Source organism: Pecten maximus, chromosome 3 (assembly GCF_902652985.1).
Source record: "Pecten maximus chromosome 3, xPecMax1.1, whole genome shotgun sequence".
In the NCBI taxonomy this organism is placed as follows: Eukaryota; Metazoa; Mollusca; class Bivalvia; order Pectinida; family Pectinidae; genus Pecten; species Pecten maximus.
This window is the reverse complement of record NC_047017.1, coordinates 34,688,538-34,707,006: the sequence shown is the minus strand read 5'-3', so window position 1 is coordinate 34,707,006 and position 18,469 is coordinate 34,688,538. Positions and strand designations below refer to the sequence as shown.

Genomic DNA, 18,469 nt, shown 5'->3' with positions numbered 1-18,469 from the left:
ATTACTTTTTTTTTTATTGTTGATGACCTCTGAAACTTTTTGATGAAATCTACTCTTGTCTTACAATAAACACTCTACAATGTTAAATAATAAGAATACCTAAGCCCTATCACAATATGGCACAATTACTAGTAAATATTTAAATCTAAATATTGTAGGCTAGAGGTATTTCTATCGGTACAGCGTAATATGGCTACAGGTAAAGGCTGTAGACAGTAGTTTATGTGTGAAATGCATATTCTTTCTTCAGAATTAAGTGTCATGTAGGAATCAAAATTGGCTGACATTATCTCAATTCCTACTTAAGTCTGAGATGTAATTGGCTTGCAGGTCAACACAAAGTTGGTGCGTCTTTTGGTAGATAAAGGTGGTGTCATTTCTGCTGAGAAAGATGAGAATGGCTCAAACGCTCTGCATCATCTTGCTCAACAATGCATGGGCAATGATCTGGCACCGCTGTTGAAAATCCTGGCACAAGAGGTATGTTCATCTTATATTTGAAAAGACATGTTAAAATTCTAACATTTAGTAACAAGTGCAACAACAGGTATATATAGAATGTTTGATGATGCCTAAGACACTTACCCTTCTAGTACACTTGGTCTTACTCTTCTTGTATTGTTTCAACGGTCTCCGTGTAAATTCATATTTTTGATCAATTTTACCCTTGTTTTATCAATTTTTAGTCAGAGTTACAAGTTCATTATCATGTCAGTATTCTCTTTCTCTGTTGTTTTTGTAGAAGATTGTGACAAATATTCATGTTGAATTTAAATGAGTGATTTGACCATGCCATACAACTCACAAGATTGTTATCTGAAGAAATCTACATGTGAATTATAATAGCATATTGTAGTACCTTTTTTGTCTCATATCAAATGTTTGCCTACTGCAGAACACATTAAATAACATTAAAGAGAATGGACTTGATGAAAAAATGGAGGTAGACTCTAATGAAAATGGAAATGCTGTGAAAATGGACAAGGAACCAGAGATTCCCAAGCTCAAAAAAGTGATGTCATTCAGATCTGGTTTGGAGGGTATTAAACAGATGGTGACAGAGGTGGACCATTCTGGCTACACGCCATTCCTTCTTGCCTGTTGTACATACTCTAACTTCACGGTAAGATTAGGTCTGAAATAGTGTTGGAGTTGTCATTTTATAATCATTGATTAGTTAAATGAGTTTCTGGAGTATTTTAACTTATTGTCAATTAATGATTGTTGAGTACACTTACCCAGACTATGTTGGTGTTGCATTGTTTAGACTTTGTATACCACCTTATTAACACTTTCCATTTCTATTAATTAAACAAATACAGAATTTCATAACTATTAAAATTGTAATTGATTGTGAATCTGATCAATTTTCATTTGCTTTCAATCTTAGGAACAATATATCTGCTTTGAACCTCCTACCTACCAGCCAGAATATTATAACTTTCCCATTTATAATTAAACATTATTATAAATTATTGAGAGGTATTTTAATCCGGAAAAGTTGTATATTGCATTGGTGTTTTTCATAATCATCTGAATTTATCTTTCTTTCTACAGAAACCAAATAACATGAAAGATTCTGAAGTGCCAAAAGTTTATCAGAATGGATGTAATTTTATCAGAACTTTAGTAGAACTGACTGGTTTGGATGTATCAGTGACTGTACAGAAGAAATATCAGGTCAACAACATAAAGAAAAAGTCAACAGACGAGAAAACCGAGTACAATCAATTTGGTAAGTGGATTTCAGATCAACAACAGGTCATATGTTTAACTGGTACTCCAAATAGTATAAGGCTTGTCATTCAAATGTATACCTAGCAGTTTTGAAGATTGGTGGATTCCATGATATGACTTTTCAGCATAGTGGTAGGTGGCACTCAGAGATGTTATAACCCTAACAGATGAAAACTTCACTTAGAAAAAACTTCTCTGTGAGGTCAGTGAGTACATGAAACAGTCTCCCTGAGAGTGTAGTATCAGAGAAAACAGTTTCAAAAACAGACTTGATAAACACTGGGAAAACCAGAAAATATTGTACAACTATAGACTTACCATTCAATGATATATATATATGTATTGAGTCTGTTATAGAGGATTTCCATCTTGCATTAGAAATAAAGCTAATCTAATTTACTACTTAATGTACAATCATAAAAATCACAGAACATCCTGTACTTGCGTTCATCACATGGTCACTGAACAAGGCTCCTTGCCGTGATTTGCTGATGTGTTTGGTTTACCTATTCATTACTGTGTTTGTGTTCACAGCCACATCTACAGTCACATCTAGATGGGTCTTGTCTCATTCAGATAACTAGAAGTGGGTCTATTTCACTCTTTCATACATAATGAGGGTTAAATGGAATTAAATTATCAATAATTGACATTATATTTCACCAGGAACCATAGTAGATATTTGATCAGAAAAATCAATCACTTAGAGGAGCTGAAGTGAGGAAGGTTTGACAGTTGTGAGCATTGTTTTCTGGAGAGTTTCACTTCGTATTTGTAGGAAAGCAGTCAGCTGTTCATTTCATGATCAATGGGGGAAAGAATTTTTCGGAAGGTACTGAGTTTGCTGGTCTGCGGATGATACTGGAGAAGAAACCTGACCTGGAACTGAAAAACTTGGATGGGAAAACTGCACTGAGTGTTGCAGTAGAGAAACAAAAGAAACGGGCAGTTGAGATACTGGTGAGGATACATTGAATATTTCATAATGCTGGGATATTGTTTTATGTTAAGTTTGATCTGTAAATGTTATCCATTATTATTGAATGAAAATATTACAGTACTTTAATCAAGCCTGTTGTTTCTCATTAACAAAAAGACTTCCATGGATTAATTGATTGATTTGTTTTGAACCGGTAAGCAGATGTACAATTTAATAGCCGAAAGTTCTGTTAGCCAACCTATTTGAAGACAATCTACACATGATTGTTGGACATAGGTTGTTTAATATGATGAATAATTAATTGTAAGTTGTAATTGGATTTCTTATGAAGTTGATAATAATGATTGGATCACTGTATACCATACTCGACTGGCAATAACCCACCCCCACCCCTTCTCTAGGAGAAAGTTATAGGGATTTGTAATGGAAGGGCTTATTATGGAGCACCCGCTTTGTTCCCAAACATCAATGTTATGTTGAATTATACTGACCACTTTAAAATAGGTTAGGCTTCTTTGTATGTATTCTACGTAGGTTTCGGAATCTGTTTGATCTAAAACATAGGAAGATATTAACCTATAACTATTATTGTGAAAAATTAAACAATAAGTTTATCAATTATATCTGACTATGGTTCCATCAATAGTTGTCAATGATATAAATAGTAAATTGATCATATCCGACCATGGTCCCATCACTAGTTGTCAATAATATAAATAGTAAATTGATCATATCCGACCATGGTCCCATCAATAGTTGTCAATAATATAAATAGTAAATTGATTATATCTGACCATGGTCCCATCACTAGTTGTCAATAATATAAGTAGTAAATTGAATATATCTGACCATGGTCCCATCACTAGTTGTCAATAATATAAATAGTAAATTGATTATATCTGACCATGGTCCCATCACTAGTTGTCAATAATATAAGTAGTAAATTGATTATATCCGACCATGGTCCCATCACTAGTTGTCAATAATATAAGTAGTAAATTGAATATATCTGACCATGGTCCCATCACTAGTTGTCAATAATATAAACAGTAAATTGATCATATCCGACCATGGTTCCATCACTAGTTCCGTAGTTGCCCGTAATATAAATTTTATAAATTTGAAAATACCAATAAAAAAATATATATATATATATAAAACATAAATTTCATAAAAGTGTTTCTCATATATTATGTCTATTATGTTTTGATTAATATCTATAATGTCCTTTATTAATTTATAGCTTGCGGCTGGAGCAGACCCTAACACATCCTTCCCTCTGGACAAGGAGACCACAGTTACAGTCTTGATCACAGCAGCCAAGTAAGTATACTTCTATTGGTGATGTGTATCAAGATCAGCTGGCTTTTACCACATTTTGTACCTAATGTTAAATTCATTTCTACTATAATGACAAATATGTGTGCTAAACCATTTTTTGTACCTAATGTTAAAAACCACATATATGTTATGAGATACATATTTTAAAGGTGTCAATCGGAGATCATGGTTTATCTTGAAAAGTACAAAATTCTGGTAATTAAAACTTAATTACTTTTCCTTTTGTTATTATTTATCATTAAACTCAAAATAAATATAAGGAAAATTGAAATATTGTGTGCAAATTTCCGTTACAGATTGGGAAATCCTGACTTAGTAAAACAGTTGGTCAAGGCAAAGGCACAGGTGGATTGCCGTAACAGTAAAAATAAGCAGACTCCTCTTCACTTAATTGTGGCTAACAGAAGTAAGTCAAATTGTTTCAACATACATGTTAAAGTTATTTGATCAATTCAGAATAGTTCTTGCCCAAAAACCTTGATAGATCTTATTAAAAACGTTTCTGGACTTTGTAACAAGTCTTTCAACAGAATGCTTGTAAAATTAACTTTTTGTGTATTTGCTAGAAGAGAATCATTAAGATTTGAATTAAGTTAGATCTGTAAGGATCCTTGCTATTGTAGATAACGAGACGAATACTGTGGACATAGCTAAGGTCCTGTTGGAAGGTGGTGCTGAAGTAAACTCTGTAGATGTCAACAAATGTACACCTTTACACTTGGCTGTTAGTTGCAATTGTGGCACATCCAATGCCAGCACAGATCTGGAGGAGCTGTTGATATCTCGAGGAGCTAATTTGTTTGCCAAAGATATTGAGAACAGATTGCCAATCCACTATACATTCGTCCAACAAGGGAGGTAAATGACATTCTGTATATAATTTACTGGTATAGTATTTGTTATCAGCAACTCTACTTAGTTTCTAGTTCTATGTTTATGTGTGGACAAAATCTTCTTCCTGTATCAGTGGTCCGTCGTCTGTGATCTGTCCATCCTTAAGCTATTCTTACTGATATTTCTCAAAAATTACAGGATGGATCTAAAATTATTCGATGGATCTTTCTCAAATTTATGCAAGTTCCTATGGAACTCAGATTTGTCAAATATGTAAGTGAAGAAATTAAAATATGGTGTATTCAGTCCAAAAGGACATTGCTCAGGGTAAAGGTGGACAGTGCCACAATGTTTTTAATAATGAATGGAAAAAATGGTTAAAACTTGATGAACTTGCCTGATCGAAAATGTTGAAAAAAAAACAACAACAAAAAATCTACATTTTAGATATATAAACCGAAAGTCTGAATTCCTCTCAACTTCATATCCCCCTCTCTTCCCTATCTTTTCCATCCCCCCTCCCCCCCCCCCCCCCCTTTTTTCTCTCTTCCTTTCTCTGTAACTCTTTTTATATGTGTTTTGTTTTTGTTCTGCTGTTCTTTGTGTTTTGTTCGATTCTATATGTCTTAGTGTTGTATGCGAGTGTGAATGTAAGGTGGGTTGGATCTAACATAATTATAGTTTGATCAATTAAACTGTTCAAATGAGAAAATGAAGAAAATAGTGAGCGAGTAATTACATAATTGAACTTGTGAAATGTAACCTGTTGTTGTTTATCATGCAAAATGTTTAAAAAAAAAAAAATAAATATAAAAAAAAAAAATGATGTATTGATATGTAGGGTCTAGTAAATTGTATTCTTATTCAGGCCCGGTACCAGCTCTCAACTAGATCCTGTAGAGTTGTGCAGTGTGCTGACCAAGGCGATGAAGGATCAGCAGATTGATGAGACAGACAAGTACTCTCGGACACCTCTACACTTAGCAGCAAACAGAGGGGCAACTATTTGTTGTGTTCATCTCCTCCAGGTACACATTCCGAGCTTTTGTTTCTTGAAGAAAGAAGATAGATAGTGTTATCTTGTTTCAGTTTTTATACATTATAACCATTTATACAAATACTTATTCAAATTAACCATCACATGGTTTAAATATTTCATGTTTAAATGAATATGTTGTTTTTTATCTAAATTCAGAACAATTGTGCAATGATTTTCTTGCATTCTTTGTGTAACAAGAACCAATATAATTTACCTGATCAAATGATATGATGTAATATGATATAATTTCCAGAGGAAAGCTGAAGTGAACCGTAGGGATAAAGAGGGAAACACACCCCTATCTCTAGCAGTCAGCAAAGGCCATGACAGGTAAAACTCACCACTAAAATATTAAACATCACTGTATCATGGTAGGGAAACTTCTCAGTGGTAACACCAGTAACACTCACCACTAAAATGTTAAACATGACTGTATCATGGTAGGGAGACTCTCAGTGGTAACACCAGTAACACTCACCACTAAAATATTAAACATCACTGTATCATGGTAGGGAGACTTCTCAGTGGTAACACCAGTAACACTCACCACTTAAATATTAAACATCACTGTATCATGGTAGGGAGACTTCTCAGTGGTAACACCAGTAACACTCACCACTAAAATATTAAACATCACTGTATCATGGTAGGGAGACTTCTCAGTGGTAACACCAGTAACACTCACCACTAAAATATTAAACATCACTGTATCATGGTAGGGAGACTCTTTGTGGTAACACCAGTAACACTCACCACTAAAATATTAAACATCACTGTATCATTGTAGGGAGACTTCTCAGTGGTAACACCAGTAACACTCACCACTAAAATATTAAACATGACTGATCATGGTAGGGAGACTCTCAGTGGTAACACCAGTAACACTCACCACTAAAATGTTAAACATGACTGATCATGGTAGGGAGACTTCTCAGTGGTAACACCAGTAACACTCACCACTAAAATGTTAAACATGACTGTATCATGGTAGGGAGACTTCTCAGTGGTAACACCAGTAACACTCACCACTAAAATATTAAACATGACTGATCATGGTAGGGAGACTCTCAGTGGTAACACCAGTAACACTCACCACTAAAATGTTAAACATGACTGATCATGGTAGGGAGACTTCTCAGTGGTAACACCAGTAACACTCACCACTAAAATGTTAAACATGACTGTATCATGGTAGGGAGACTCTCAGTGGTAACACCAGTAACACTCACCACTAAAATATTAAACATCACTGTATCATGGTAGGGAAACTTCTCAGTGGTAACACCAGTAACACTCGCCACTAAAATATTAAACATCACTGTATCATATGGTAGGGAAACTTTTCGGTGCTTCTGTGCCTTTTTCATTCCACTGTTGAAGCCAATACATAATGTAAATGTATTGGCTCAATACATAATGTAAATGTATTTGTTCAATACATAATGTAAATGTATTGGTTTAAACAGTAATTTGCATTAAATAACGACATAAATTGTTGATGGGCCGTAAAACAGTACAATACATTATTGTAAAGTTTTCATGCAATGATAAACTGGGAGTATAAATCAAGGACTCGAGTTTTACTTGGTGTTACATATGCTTTCATTTTCTGTTTTACAGCTGTGCTATCATGTTAATACAGAAGGGTGCCAACGTAGCTGACAAGGTCATTATTGTACCACCGGAGAAAAAAGAGGAGGATAAAGACAAAAAACCATCCTGGAAATGGAAACCTGAAAAGATAATAGAGAAAGATGAGACAGAAACCTACACTATATTCCAGGTTTGTAGCTAGTTTCCAACAAAGTACAAAGATACTGCATTTGTTACTAGGAACATCTCAATTTCAGGTGTAATGTTCTTTATGTTTTGTGATTTATTACTCAGGACAAGAATTAGTTAATTTGGCATTCCATTGTAGGGTACTTTCATTTTGTCAGGGTTGTCCGAGTTTTTTGGCAAAATGAATATGTATAAGATTAAAAAAATGATGATTTCAGCAAATGTAAAAGCAGAAAAAAAATCATGGAGTCAAATAGGAGTGTTTTTCTGTCTGAATATTACAGTACACTGATTAATGAAGTTGAAAATGATAATAGTGAAGTTTTAAAAAAATATATAATCACAAATAATCACAAAATATGTGTACACTATGAAAACTTTCATGTTAACAGGAGGCAATCAAGAAGGAGCTACAGGGAGTAGCACATATGGTTCTGGACAACACTACACTAGACAGCAAGGTCATAGAGGTGAGGAGATAATGTTTGTATTTCAAAATAATAGTGGACACTGGAAAACAGTTGAAAGATAACAATATAAAAACCTTTGTCTTCAAAGATAGGTTTAAGTTTATGCCAATAATTATGGTTTTGCCTCTCCTGTTTATTGGTGCTTGATATATTTGTCTGATGTCATTCATGTACAGTTTAAGTAATACTTGTTTTTGAATTGAATAATAATTGTGACTTTCTTCTCCAGGCTGCTCTGCGTGTGAACAGATATCATGTAGCCTTGAGGCTACTGAAGAGGATAACCACTTTTAGCAGTCTCCAGATCACCAATGCCAGTCGCCAAAACCTGCTACATGTTCTGGCATTACATACAGAGCCTAGATCACAAGTAGATCTTCAGCTGAAGGTAATGTGTAATTCACATATAGTAACTTTGATTAATGCATATGATTCAAGAGAAAATAGAACTGGTATTCAAAAAATTCTCTGTTAATCAGACTGCTACTAAAACACTTTAAATCCTGCCTTTGTATATCAAACACTAATGTTTTAAAATGCTTATGTTTGAATAAACATATATTATGATGAATTTGATTAATAGTTTCTCTCTAGACTTTAAATATATGATTATCTGTGGTTGAAAATGGTGTATTCCACTTTTAAATGAATAAGTTGGGGTTACTTTATTTTGTGCTACAATGAGCATCACATGGAATTTGATTCTAGGGCATATTTTCATCACACTGCTATTCATTATCACTGGAAATATCCTTACTTTGTGGGGATTCCAAATTGTATACCACTGAAGAGGTCGATAGGCTGGACCAAATCATGCTTATATCTCTGGAACTAAGAAGGATTTTTGTTATATTTGGTTGGAAGCATTCCATTTTTGGGGGATTTATCAGGCAAATTTTGTGCATATGTGCCGATTTCATTTCAGGTTACCAAAATGTTAATTGAGAAGGGTGTTTCTGTCTCTGCGACAGATGATTACGGCTGCACGGCTCTCCATTATGCTTGTTTGAAACACCAAGCCTTCTGCCTTGGGGAGTTTCTCATGGGTATGTATGACTAATATGTGAATTTCATGAATGTGACATATTTAAATGTTCTCTTTATATATATAATGGCATAACTTTTGTGTTTAGTATTATCAGGGAGGTTAACTTTTTAAAGGTTCATTTATGTAACTGTAGCCATACTAGACCAATACTTTCCATATAAAAGTTTTGAGTGTTTATGTTGAAGTTTTCTTGCGTCTTCAATATCAGGACAGGAAAAATAATTCAGCATTACCAGTCCTTTGGGCATGTATGAGTTCAACAGTACTTGCCCAAAGATCAAACTTAGTGGTCTGATTTAAATGAATTTGTTGTCTTAAAATACGCTAAGGAAAAGGTAAAAATTGTGAGAAATTTTGTACAAATATATACTTCCCCACTGACCAAATGTACTTGTTCCAGGCCATCAGACCTGTGTTTTTTTCTCGCCCTGAACATTGTATAAATCTGAGAAACTGTTCCTTTTTGAAGATCATTATTCGCTGAAAACCAGCATTTTATGTGAACATCTTATTGCAGAAGAAATTCATTCTCAGTTTTAAGAACTCTTTGTAAGCTTGTATATAAGTGTTTGGTCATTTACATTTAAGCAGGGCAGAATCAACATCATATGCATGGTCATAATTAAAAAAAACTTTTACAGAGCAAGACAAGACATTAGATCTCAGCAAGAAAGACAAGTTTGGGCGATCAGTCTTGGCAGCTTTCTTCTGGAATCAGCATGATATTGCTGTCTCTACTGAAGAGAGCACGTAAGCATTGATTTCAACAATAATTAATGTACTTAAGCAAATATTTTTCTTAATATGATGATGGCTTCTGTATTGATGAATATAAGCTGTCTACAGGGTAGTTTATAGTCCACTTCCAGGGAACTGTTAGACATCTTAGTGCCCAACCATGCTTTGGTTAAGGTTCATATTTTCTAATTGTTTGATATTACCTGTTGTATGGAGATTGATTAGTAGGAATAACAGGTACACAGTGCAAATTAGTGTCGTTGTTTAAGTAACATCAATAAACATTTTTATTCATTTCGATCTGTCCTGTATGTCTCGCATAACCCAATTTTTAATTAAAGGTTAGTATGCCTGAAATATTCATCAGTGGTTATGAAAAAGTTGACAATGCTTTCATATTCTTAAACACTTTTAGGTTAAACAGTGTTCTCATTTATTTATACAGATTTCTTATTTCTGTACCACTGTCATTACATTTCAGAAAATGGTTAAAGATGTTTTTGTCAAAAGGTGGAAACTTCAACTTGCTGTATGACTATCCACTGTCAGATGTGCCTACATTTGATGTAGTCCAGAATGTAGTTCCAGACTACTTCACTTCTGCCAGCGAGAGAAGAATTTCACCAGTTGTCTTTTCTATTCACTTTGCTGACTTTGGAATGGTGAAGTTCCTTCTTGATCATGGTGCATCCCCCAACTTTCCTGACAGTGACGGTGTCACTCCCCTTATGCATGCTGTAAGATCGGTAAGAAATGCTTGGTTTTCTGTGTTTAATTTATAATTGTCGTTTGTTATGGGTTAATCATAGAGATCAAAATTATTCAAATGCAAAAACAAGTAGAAATGATATAGACCTTTTCAACTTAAGTGTATGTCTGGAATATTGGTTTGCCAAAATTGTATCAACATTAATGCTATCATATTACTTTCAGTGTTGTTCACATTTTACCTCTTCTACATGGGAAAAAGCACCTGTCCCAGGTTGAATCGGTATCATAGCTCTAGTCAATTTACACCATAGTTTTATAAGATTACATTCTAGTGGTTATCAGTCAAGGAATTTTATGAACCCTGAACAGATTTGGTTCGTTTTCACACCAAAGTATAATAGCATCAAGTTTTTCACCAGTTCGGATTCTGGTGATTATATATCATTGTTAACGAGTCAAAGGTCTAATTTGACCACTTATGTAAAAAGTTTGCATGCAGGGTTGAAAGGTCAAATGCCAAATTTGACCACTTCTTCAATAAACTGGTTATGATAAAACCCTCCATATATTCTATGGATCATCAACATATATTGGTGGCCTTATAACTAGATATACTCCCAATTGCTGGGTGAATATGATATAGACCCAGTCAAATAGGATACTGCATAAGAGAGGAGACATTCATCATTTTGAGATATTTCTAGTATTTTACATCAATTGTAGGTATACTGATTCATCAACTTGTTAAAATTTGATAATGCTCAAGAAAGAAATACCAAAGTCTTGGTCATGCAAAATCAAACTTAATCAAATTACCAGAAACATGCTTGGAACTAGAATTTGACAGGAAAAATGAATGTCCTGTTTCTGTGCTATCAAATATGTTTAAACAGTATGTATAATTTTGGGGATTTGCTACGATTTGCGCTTATTACACACATAGAATGAAATTACACATTTACCTATTTTCAGAATGATCTCTCCATGGTCAAATTATTACTCAACTACTCATTTGAATCTGATGACACCACCACCAAAAAGCCTGCACTGATGAGAAAAGCTTCCAGGCAGGTGTTTACAATCAAACCCATAAACTTTTTAACCAGTGTGGCTGAGGAGGATGATGAAGCGGAAGAGGAAGAGGAGGAGGAGGATGGAGGAGATGAGGGTGAGGAGGAGGCAGAAGAAGAAGAACAGGATGGAGGTAGGAGCTGTAAAACTGTTTCCTTTTATACTGGAAAATTAGAAAGCTACAATTCTGAAGCACACTGATATTTTCACTGGCAAATATCTGTTCTAATGACTCCAAAAGATTACAAATAACGATTTGATAGTAAGTTGACTGTTTATGCATTCTTTGTTATACTTTTCAAGCAATTATATGTATTTTTATCAGTCGAATCATCTTAAAAAGTGGCAGAATTGCTAGAACGTCTCCTTTCACAAAAAGAGTAAAGTTTCTATGTACTATGGGGTCGCTGGTCGCATAAAGAGAGGGTTGCTTAATAAAGTCAAAGTATATAGCAAAACTGCCCTGGCAGCATTTAGATGTCGCTTAGAAGAGAGGGCCACCCAAGAGAGATGGTCATTTAGACAGATTTTACTGGATTTCAAATTCTAAATCGGGTGTCATGGAAATAAATCTGGTGTCATGAAAACTCCAAAGTTTTGAGGAATCTGTTATACAGATTTTTCTTGTTGTTCAGGTGATGAAGGGGATCAGGAAGAGGAGGATGACTTTAATAACGAAGAGGATGATGATGATGATCATGACACAGATATAGTTGATTGGGATGAGGATGGAGAAGATGAGGCCCCAGAACAGTTCCCTTCACTCACACGCATGGGATCTAAAAAAGTTTCTTTAATCAGACAAGGCAGCAGTGTTAACAAAGGTGTGATATCTCTTTTGATAAAAATGAATGACGTGTGCAAGCCCTCCTGTGAGTGGACATATTTGTAATATATTAACATGTTTTGCCTGAATAAAAAGATATTAATAAAAAAAAGAATTTCTTTTGATAAAATGTTTGTATGTATAGAGGTAGTACTATTTGTCCCATGTCAAAGTCATAATTTATTTTCACAAATATTGCTTAATTCTTGTATTATGTAATTACAATTGGAAATTTTATCAGCTAATTAAAAATAAAGAAAATAAAAACTTGGTGAAAAATGGATGTGATTTATAAACCAATTAGAATTAAAGCAACTTTTTTTTATGGTCAGTAATAAATTATTAAGGTATATTTTACAGAGGAATTCCCCACCATAGAAAAGACTAGTCCTGTAGACCTGAATGCAACAGATCATCAGGGATGGACAGTGATCCATCATCTTGTGTGCCCATTGGACTATGGTACCTATGATGCGGAGGAGATTCTGTATGTGTTATGGAAGGCAGGTGCTGATGTGTTAAAGAAGGACAATGCAGGGTTATCCCCTCTACAACATTCATTAATACATAGTGCTTCGAAACTTTCTAAACGGCTGCAGATGATAGCCGGTGTGGAGGAAAGTAAAATGGTAGGTTTGATCGAAGTTGTTGGTGAACTCTTGTAACATAATCAGTTTAAGGAAATGTTGAGGGGAAATTTTTTTTTTCAAATGTTGATAAACTAGTGAAAGCTTCTTAATAGAGTCTCACATTAGAAAATCTAGTGGGCTTGTAAAAGCTTCTTAATAGAGTCCACATTAGAAATTCTAGTGGGCTTGTAAAAGCTTCTTAATAGAGTCCCACATTAGAAATTCTAGTGGGCTTGTAAAAGCTTCATAATAGAGTCCCAAATTAGACATTCTAGTGGACACAATAGAGTCCCACATTAGAAATTCTAGTCTTTCCACACTTCCAATATCAGAGATTATCTCCTCATGGTTTTCAATACTTAACATGATAATATGTTGTTTTAGGTAGACAGGCAATGTGTGTTTAGCAAGTCAAACTTTTTTTGCCCTTTCATAAAGATTATTTTTTGTCCATTGTCTAATTTTGCTGTTAAGTTTTGCTATCGACAATTGTCATCTGAATTGTCAAAGTTAGCCTAATATTATTTTCACCCTATATTCAAAAGGATGAAGTGTGTCCTTGAGTGTATCATAATGAAATGCTGATTAAATGTAGAACTATTTCTTGCAGGAGAAGCCTACGTTAGTAACACAAGATGTCAGGGATAGTCTTCTATCAGGGGGAACTGCAGTTAATTATCAGACAGATGCTGAAGAAATGCTCAAAACTCTGGACAGCCAGGCTGCCCAGTCCATGGACGTGTCCAAAGTAAAAGGAGATGACAGTGATGATGACAGTGATGATGACTATGATGATGAAGAGGATTCTATTGCAAAACCAGATCCCAATTGTCAGATGAAAGATATTGGGTGTGTACAGTGGCATTGAGAGAAAGGTTTTATTATGGGAAATGTAATTTTATTATAAGATTATCTTGAGTCGGCCATTAATCATTAGTTGTTGATCATCTGTTGTCAAACATTTTTGGCTTCTCTTCAGAAAGTCATGGTGGGGATCATCAGCCTGTGGTCAAAGTTAAGGGTGAATACTCAAGTGAAGTCTGCCCTTTGAGATTAAAGGGGGTCGTAGAGCACAAAATTTTCAAAAGACATAAAATTTGATGAACCAACATTCTATGAGGTGATCTATATTGAGGATCAGAATCAGTGCTCGAGAAGGGGCTGAACAACCAGGGGACTATGCCCAAAGAGCATAACATTTAAGAGACTTTTTAAGAGTTCATATATGAGTTTTCACAAGTATTGTTATAAAAGGATCCATAGATGATCTTGATCAGGATCTATACTTGTATGAAGGGGTATTCTTCTGAGAAGACTGAGGGACAGGTTAATCACCAATGCTTTGTGCAAAACTTTCTAATTATCCTCAACTTCCCACCACAAGTACCACCACAGATGGGCCTCAACATAGGGTGTGAATTTCACATGTTGAAAATTCTGCAAAAGCCAGTTTATCTCTATAGATTTAACACTGAACCTTCCTTTGTCCTCTGGATTTAAAGTGAAATTAGATCTACTAAAAGTTGTTCAAAATAAATATGTCAAAGTTCTTATATCTCCTACATGATAATCATATAGTATTAATGTGTACATTTGTTTTTACAGGGAGTTAGCGATGGATGACTCCCTAGGGATCCTGTATGATGTTCTATTGTCCAAGGTAGATGTGTCCTGTGGTTCCTGGGGCATGTTCAACTTTTACAAGATGCAGGTGAGAAAACTTTCTCTGTTCTGATTCAATGCTCTCTCTGCTCAATCCTGATGAAAAATTCCTTTAGAAAAAGTTGCTAAAACCCCATTTTTTCTCTTGGCAAATAAGAAATGATTTTAGCAGAACTTGCTCAACTCCAAAGTGATTTTGAATTAAAGTACTAAGAAAGGCATTAGAGATGTTGATTAGTTAAGGTTAAGTAAACATACAAAGATTTTACAAATGACTTTACGGAGCATTATTCTTTCAACAAACACTCAAATGAATTGGATTGATTTATTCACTTCGGCTTTATTACTGTAATAATATGCTAATCACAGAGTTTGGTCACAAGATCAGTTACAATGTCATTGTAATATTGTAGATGTAAGTGGTGGAATTAAAGATAGAAGGGAAAAGATTTTATTACAGTTTCACATTTAGAAGGGAAAAGGTTTTAATACAGTTTCACAAAAGTTGCAAAATTGATTTTATTTTTTGTGATTAGTGATTGTAATTTGCAAAAAGTGTAAGATATCATGAGCACATATTGTGTTATACTGAAAATCACCTCTGCTCTCTGAAAATCACTGCAGTTAGAGCAGTTATAAAAACTGATGTTTGATAAAAAAAAATACTATTAATCAACCCAGATTAAAAAACATTAAAGTAAGAGAACATATATGAAAGTGTGGCTGGCTTCACACAGAACTTCCAAATGCCAATAACTAATGTCAGTTTGTTTGCCTTTAGATCGTTTGGCAGAAGGGGGTGGATGTCTACGTGCTGTTCACCAGGTGGGGTAGAATAGGAGATAGGGGTCAGTTTCAGCACACACCATTCCAGAAGAAAGCTGAAGCTGTTGCAGAGTTTGCGAAAATCTTTAGGTCCAAAACCGGGAACTCTTGGTCAAATATTGATTCGTAAGTAATAGTGGTTTATTTCTATGGTTGGGAATATTTATTGTATGTATAATAACTCTAGAATGCTCCGAAAAGATGCTTCTGGAATATTTCTGTAGAAATGTTTCTTGTACGAAAAATAACTTTAGAGACAAAATTCTATTGAAATATCTTCTGTAGATTAAAAACTTCACAGTACTTAGTTACCAGTGTTGAATGCCGAGGAGACACTAAGCATTGAATTCTGAGCCTGTCATTCTATGCATAATTGTAGTGTCAGTAAATAAGAGTTACAGTTAAACTAAAGGAACGGTGGACATATTTTCACTGCATGATCACATGTACATTATTGGCCTGTATTAATAGAAGTCATTTATGTCTGTCCATACAGCTTTGAAAATCAGCCAAAAAAGTACAGACTTGTTCAGAGGGACGACAAGAGACAGAAAGAATGCAAGATTGATTTCAGTCTCAAGTCTGACATTCCCTCCAAGCTATCTGAACCTGTCCAACAATTATTCAAGGAAATGGTAAGTCTGGTTGATGTTCAACATGCATGTCCCCAAACTAATTTGACTCCTCAATATTGTGACCATGTGGTTAACATGCTGTCTAGTTCTGCACAGAAGAATGTTCATTTCCTTTTAGGTCTTTAAGGCTTGTTGGAATAGAGGATTTATTTTAGAAGATGGTAGTATTAAAGGGACTTTCAGGACAAGTTGCAAAATTCCTGATTCTTTTCAACGCGATTTTCTACACAAGGTGCAAAATATCTTGTTCTCATGGCATTTTAAACTATTGTGAGCATTTAAATAGCTTTCCTGTTGTCAGTTTAAACAAGCAAAATTGTTGGAAATATCCCAAGCTAATATAGAATTAAACAGTTTAAATATAATGCATCAGATCATCCGGAACTGAAACTCACTGGTTCATAGATTTTATACAATATTTTGGGTAAATACACGGGTGTGTACAGTGTTCACTTATAAGTTCTGCTAGGATTGCCATTTCTAATTGCTTAGTTAGGCGGCCAGTTTTATAATGTACACCAATATTTTATACAGTTTGGCTTAAGGAAATGTAACCTATTTCAATGCAATGAGCACCACATGAACTTTTGTAAATTTATTTAGCTAGATCAATAAAGAATTTCCACAAATTAAATATCATACTTTTGTTTTTATGGTAAATAATGCATACAAATTCCTTAAAAGCCTAAGTAAATATTCCTGGACCATTTTTATGGAGAAAAAAAAAAGAAAAAAAAATCTAGTGCGAAATATAACTGTAAGACTGTTTTCTATAAATTATCTTTCCTGTGGTAAATTCTGACAAGCGGCCATTATAAAATTAGAATACCTAAAATATAGTGCATTTATCATGTGATGATTAAAATTAATATGAATTAATATTAGATAAGTGAAATTAGTATTTGAAGTCTTGAGATTTTGTCATTGGCGCATAATTATTCAGGCATTTGTTTTCTCCACAGACAAGTGTTAGCATGATGTTGGCAGCTGTAAACAAGACTGGAGTTTACTCTGATGTGATGCCATTTGGTAAAATTAAAAGAGAAGCTCTCGTAGAAGGCAGGAAATTATTGACCCAACTTGGGTAAGACTTTCCATAGAAATAATTCTGTTGATTTATTAGTACAAATTTTCTTTTGATTAATGAGTTAGATGTTACAAGAATAAAAGTGTTTTGTTTAAATCATTCACTCAAATTATTAAAGATATTTAGAGAACCACATGATGATTAGAAAATAAGATTATGAAATAATGGATGCCATTGCATATTTTGAAACTTTATATTCAGAAAAAAAATAAGGGAAATGTTTGATAAATGTTTTAAAACTTAATATTTGGAAAAAGATAGGGAAATCCTTGATATCTATATGTATATATTTTTTGAAAACTAATATCTAGAAAACAGAAATTAGAGAAATCAATGATAAATGAAAGACAGGCCTTGGTTGGATGAAGGGTTATTGTAGCTAATGGTCTTTTTAGGGATTTGATCAAAGCAGTGGAAGATCAGCAGAAATCAGGAATGATGACAGTAGAAGACACACAATCATACCAAAGCAACTGTGAAAAGGTATCTTTTTTGTATTATATGTGAACAGGTACAAAATGAAGATGTATATATCAAATGTAGGCCATTATATGTATTTTACGCTTCGCTGACTTAGGTTAAAATTTTCATTATATGGGCTTATTTGGGTATGGTTAACATTATATGGGCATACTTGGGTATGGTAAACATTATATTATATGGGCATACTTGGGTAAGTTTAACATTATATTGGCATACTTTGGTATGTTTAACATTATATGGGCATACTTTGATATGGTTGAAATTATATGGGCATACTTTGATATGGTTGAAATTATATGGGCATACTTTGATATGGTTGAAATTATATGGGCATACATGGGTATATTTAACATTATATGGGCATACTTGGGTATGGTAAACATTATATGGGCATACTTGGATATGTTAAACATTATATGGGCATACTTGGATATGTTTAACATTATATGGGCATACTTGGGTATGTTTAACATTATATGGGCATACTTGGATATGTTTAACATTATATGGGCATACTTGGGTATGTTTAACATTATATGGGCATACTTGGGTATGTTTAACATTATATGGGCATACTTGGATATGTTAAACATTATATGGGCATACTTGGA

General features: G+C 34.1%; 1 protein-coding gene across 1 annotated transcript in view; it reads left to right on the top strand.

Annotated features, from left to right (window-relative positions):
- The window catches only part of LOC117323989 (poly [ADP-ribose] polymerase tankyrase-like), a 48,347-nt gene that overhangs the window by 16,597 nt on the left and 13,281 nt on the right, over window positions 1-18,469 (top strand). Inside the window, exons 22-45 of the mRNA XM_033879565.1 lie at window positions 331-480; window positions 896-1,123; window positions 1,558-1,735; window positions 2,516-2,697; window positions 3,921-4,000; window positions 4,315-4,424; window positions 4,642-4,876; window positions 5,721-5,880; window positions 6,145-6,221; window positions 7,512-7,674; window positions 8,066-8,143; window positions 8,373-8,531; window positions 9,069-9,189; window positions 9,833-9,941; window positions 10,411-10,675; window positions 11,613-11,844; window positions 12,347-12,535; window positions 12,898-13,166; window positions 13,777-14,015; window positions 14,772-14,877; window positions 15,610-15,779; window positions 16,150-16,288; window positions 17,251-17,372; window positions 17,771-17,858. Of these exons, the coding sequence (XP_033735456.1) occupies window positions 331-480; window positions 896-1,123; window positions 1,558-1,735; window positions 2,516-2,697; window positions 3,921-4,000; window positions 4,315-4,424; window positions 4,642-4,876; window positions 5,721-5,880; window positions 6,145-6,221; window positions 7,512-7,674; window positions 8,066-8,143; window positions 8,373-8,531; window positions 9,069-9,189; window positions 9,833-9,941; window positions 10,411-10,675; window positions 11,613-11,844; window positions 12,347-12,535; window positions 12,898-13,166; window positions 13,777-14,015; window positions 14,772-14,877; window positions 15,610-15,779; window positions 16,150-16,288; window positions 17,251-17,372; window positions 17,771-17,858 (3,849 nt within the window). The remainder of the gene's footprint in view (window positions 1-330; window positions 481-895; window positions 1,124-1,557; window positions 1,736-2,515; window positions 2,698-3,920; window positions 4,001-4,314; window positions 4,425-4,641; window positions 4,877-5,720; window positions 5,881-6,144; window positions 6,222-7,511; window positions 7,675-8,065; window positions 8,144-8,372; window positions 8,532-9,068; window positions 9,190-9,832; window positions 9,942-10,410; window positions 10,676-11,612; window positions 11,845-12,346; window positions 12,536-12,897; window positions 13,167-13,776; window positions 14,016-14,771; window positions 14,878-15,609; window positions 15,780-16,149; window positions 16,289-17,250; window positions 17,373-17,770; window positions 17,859-18,469) is intronic.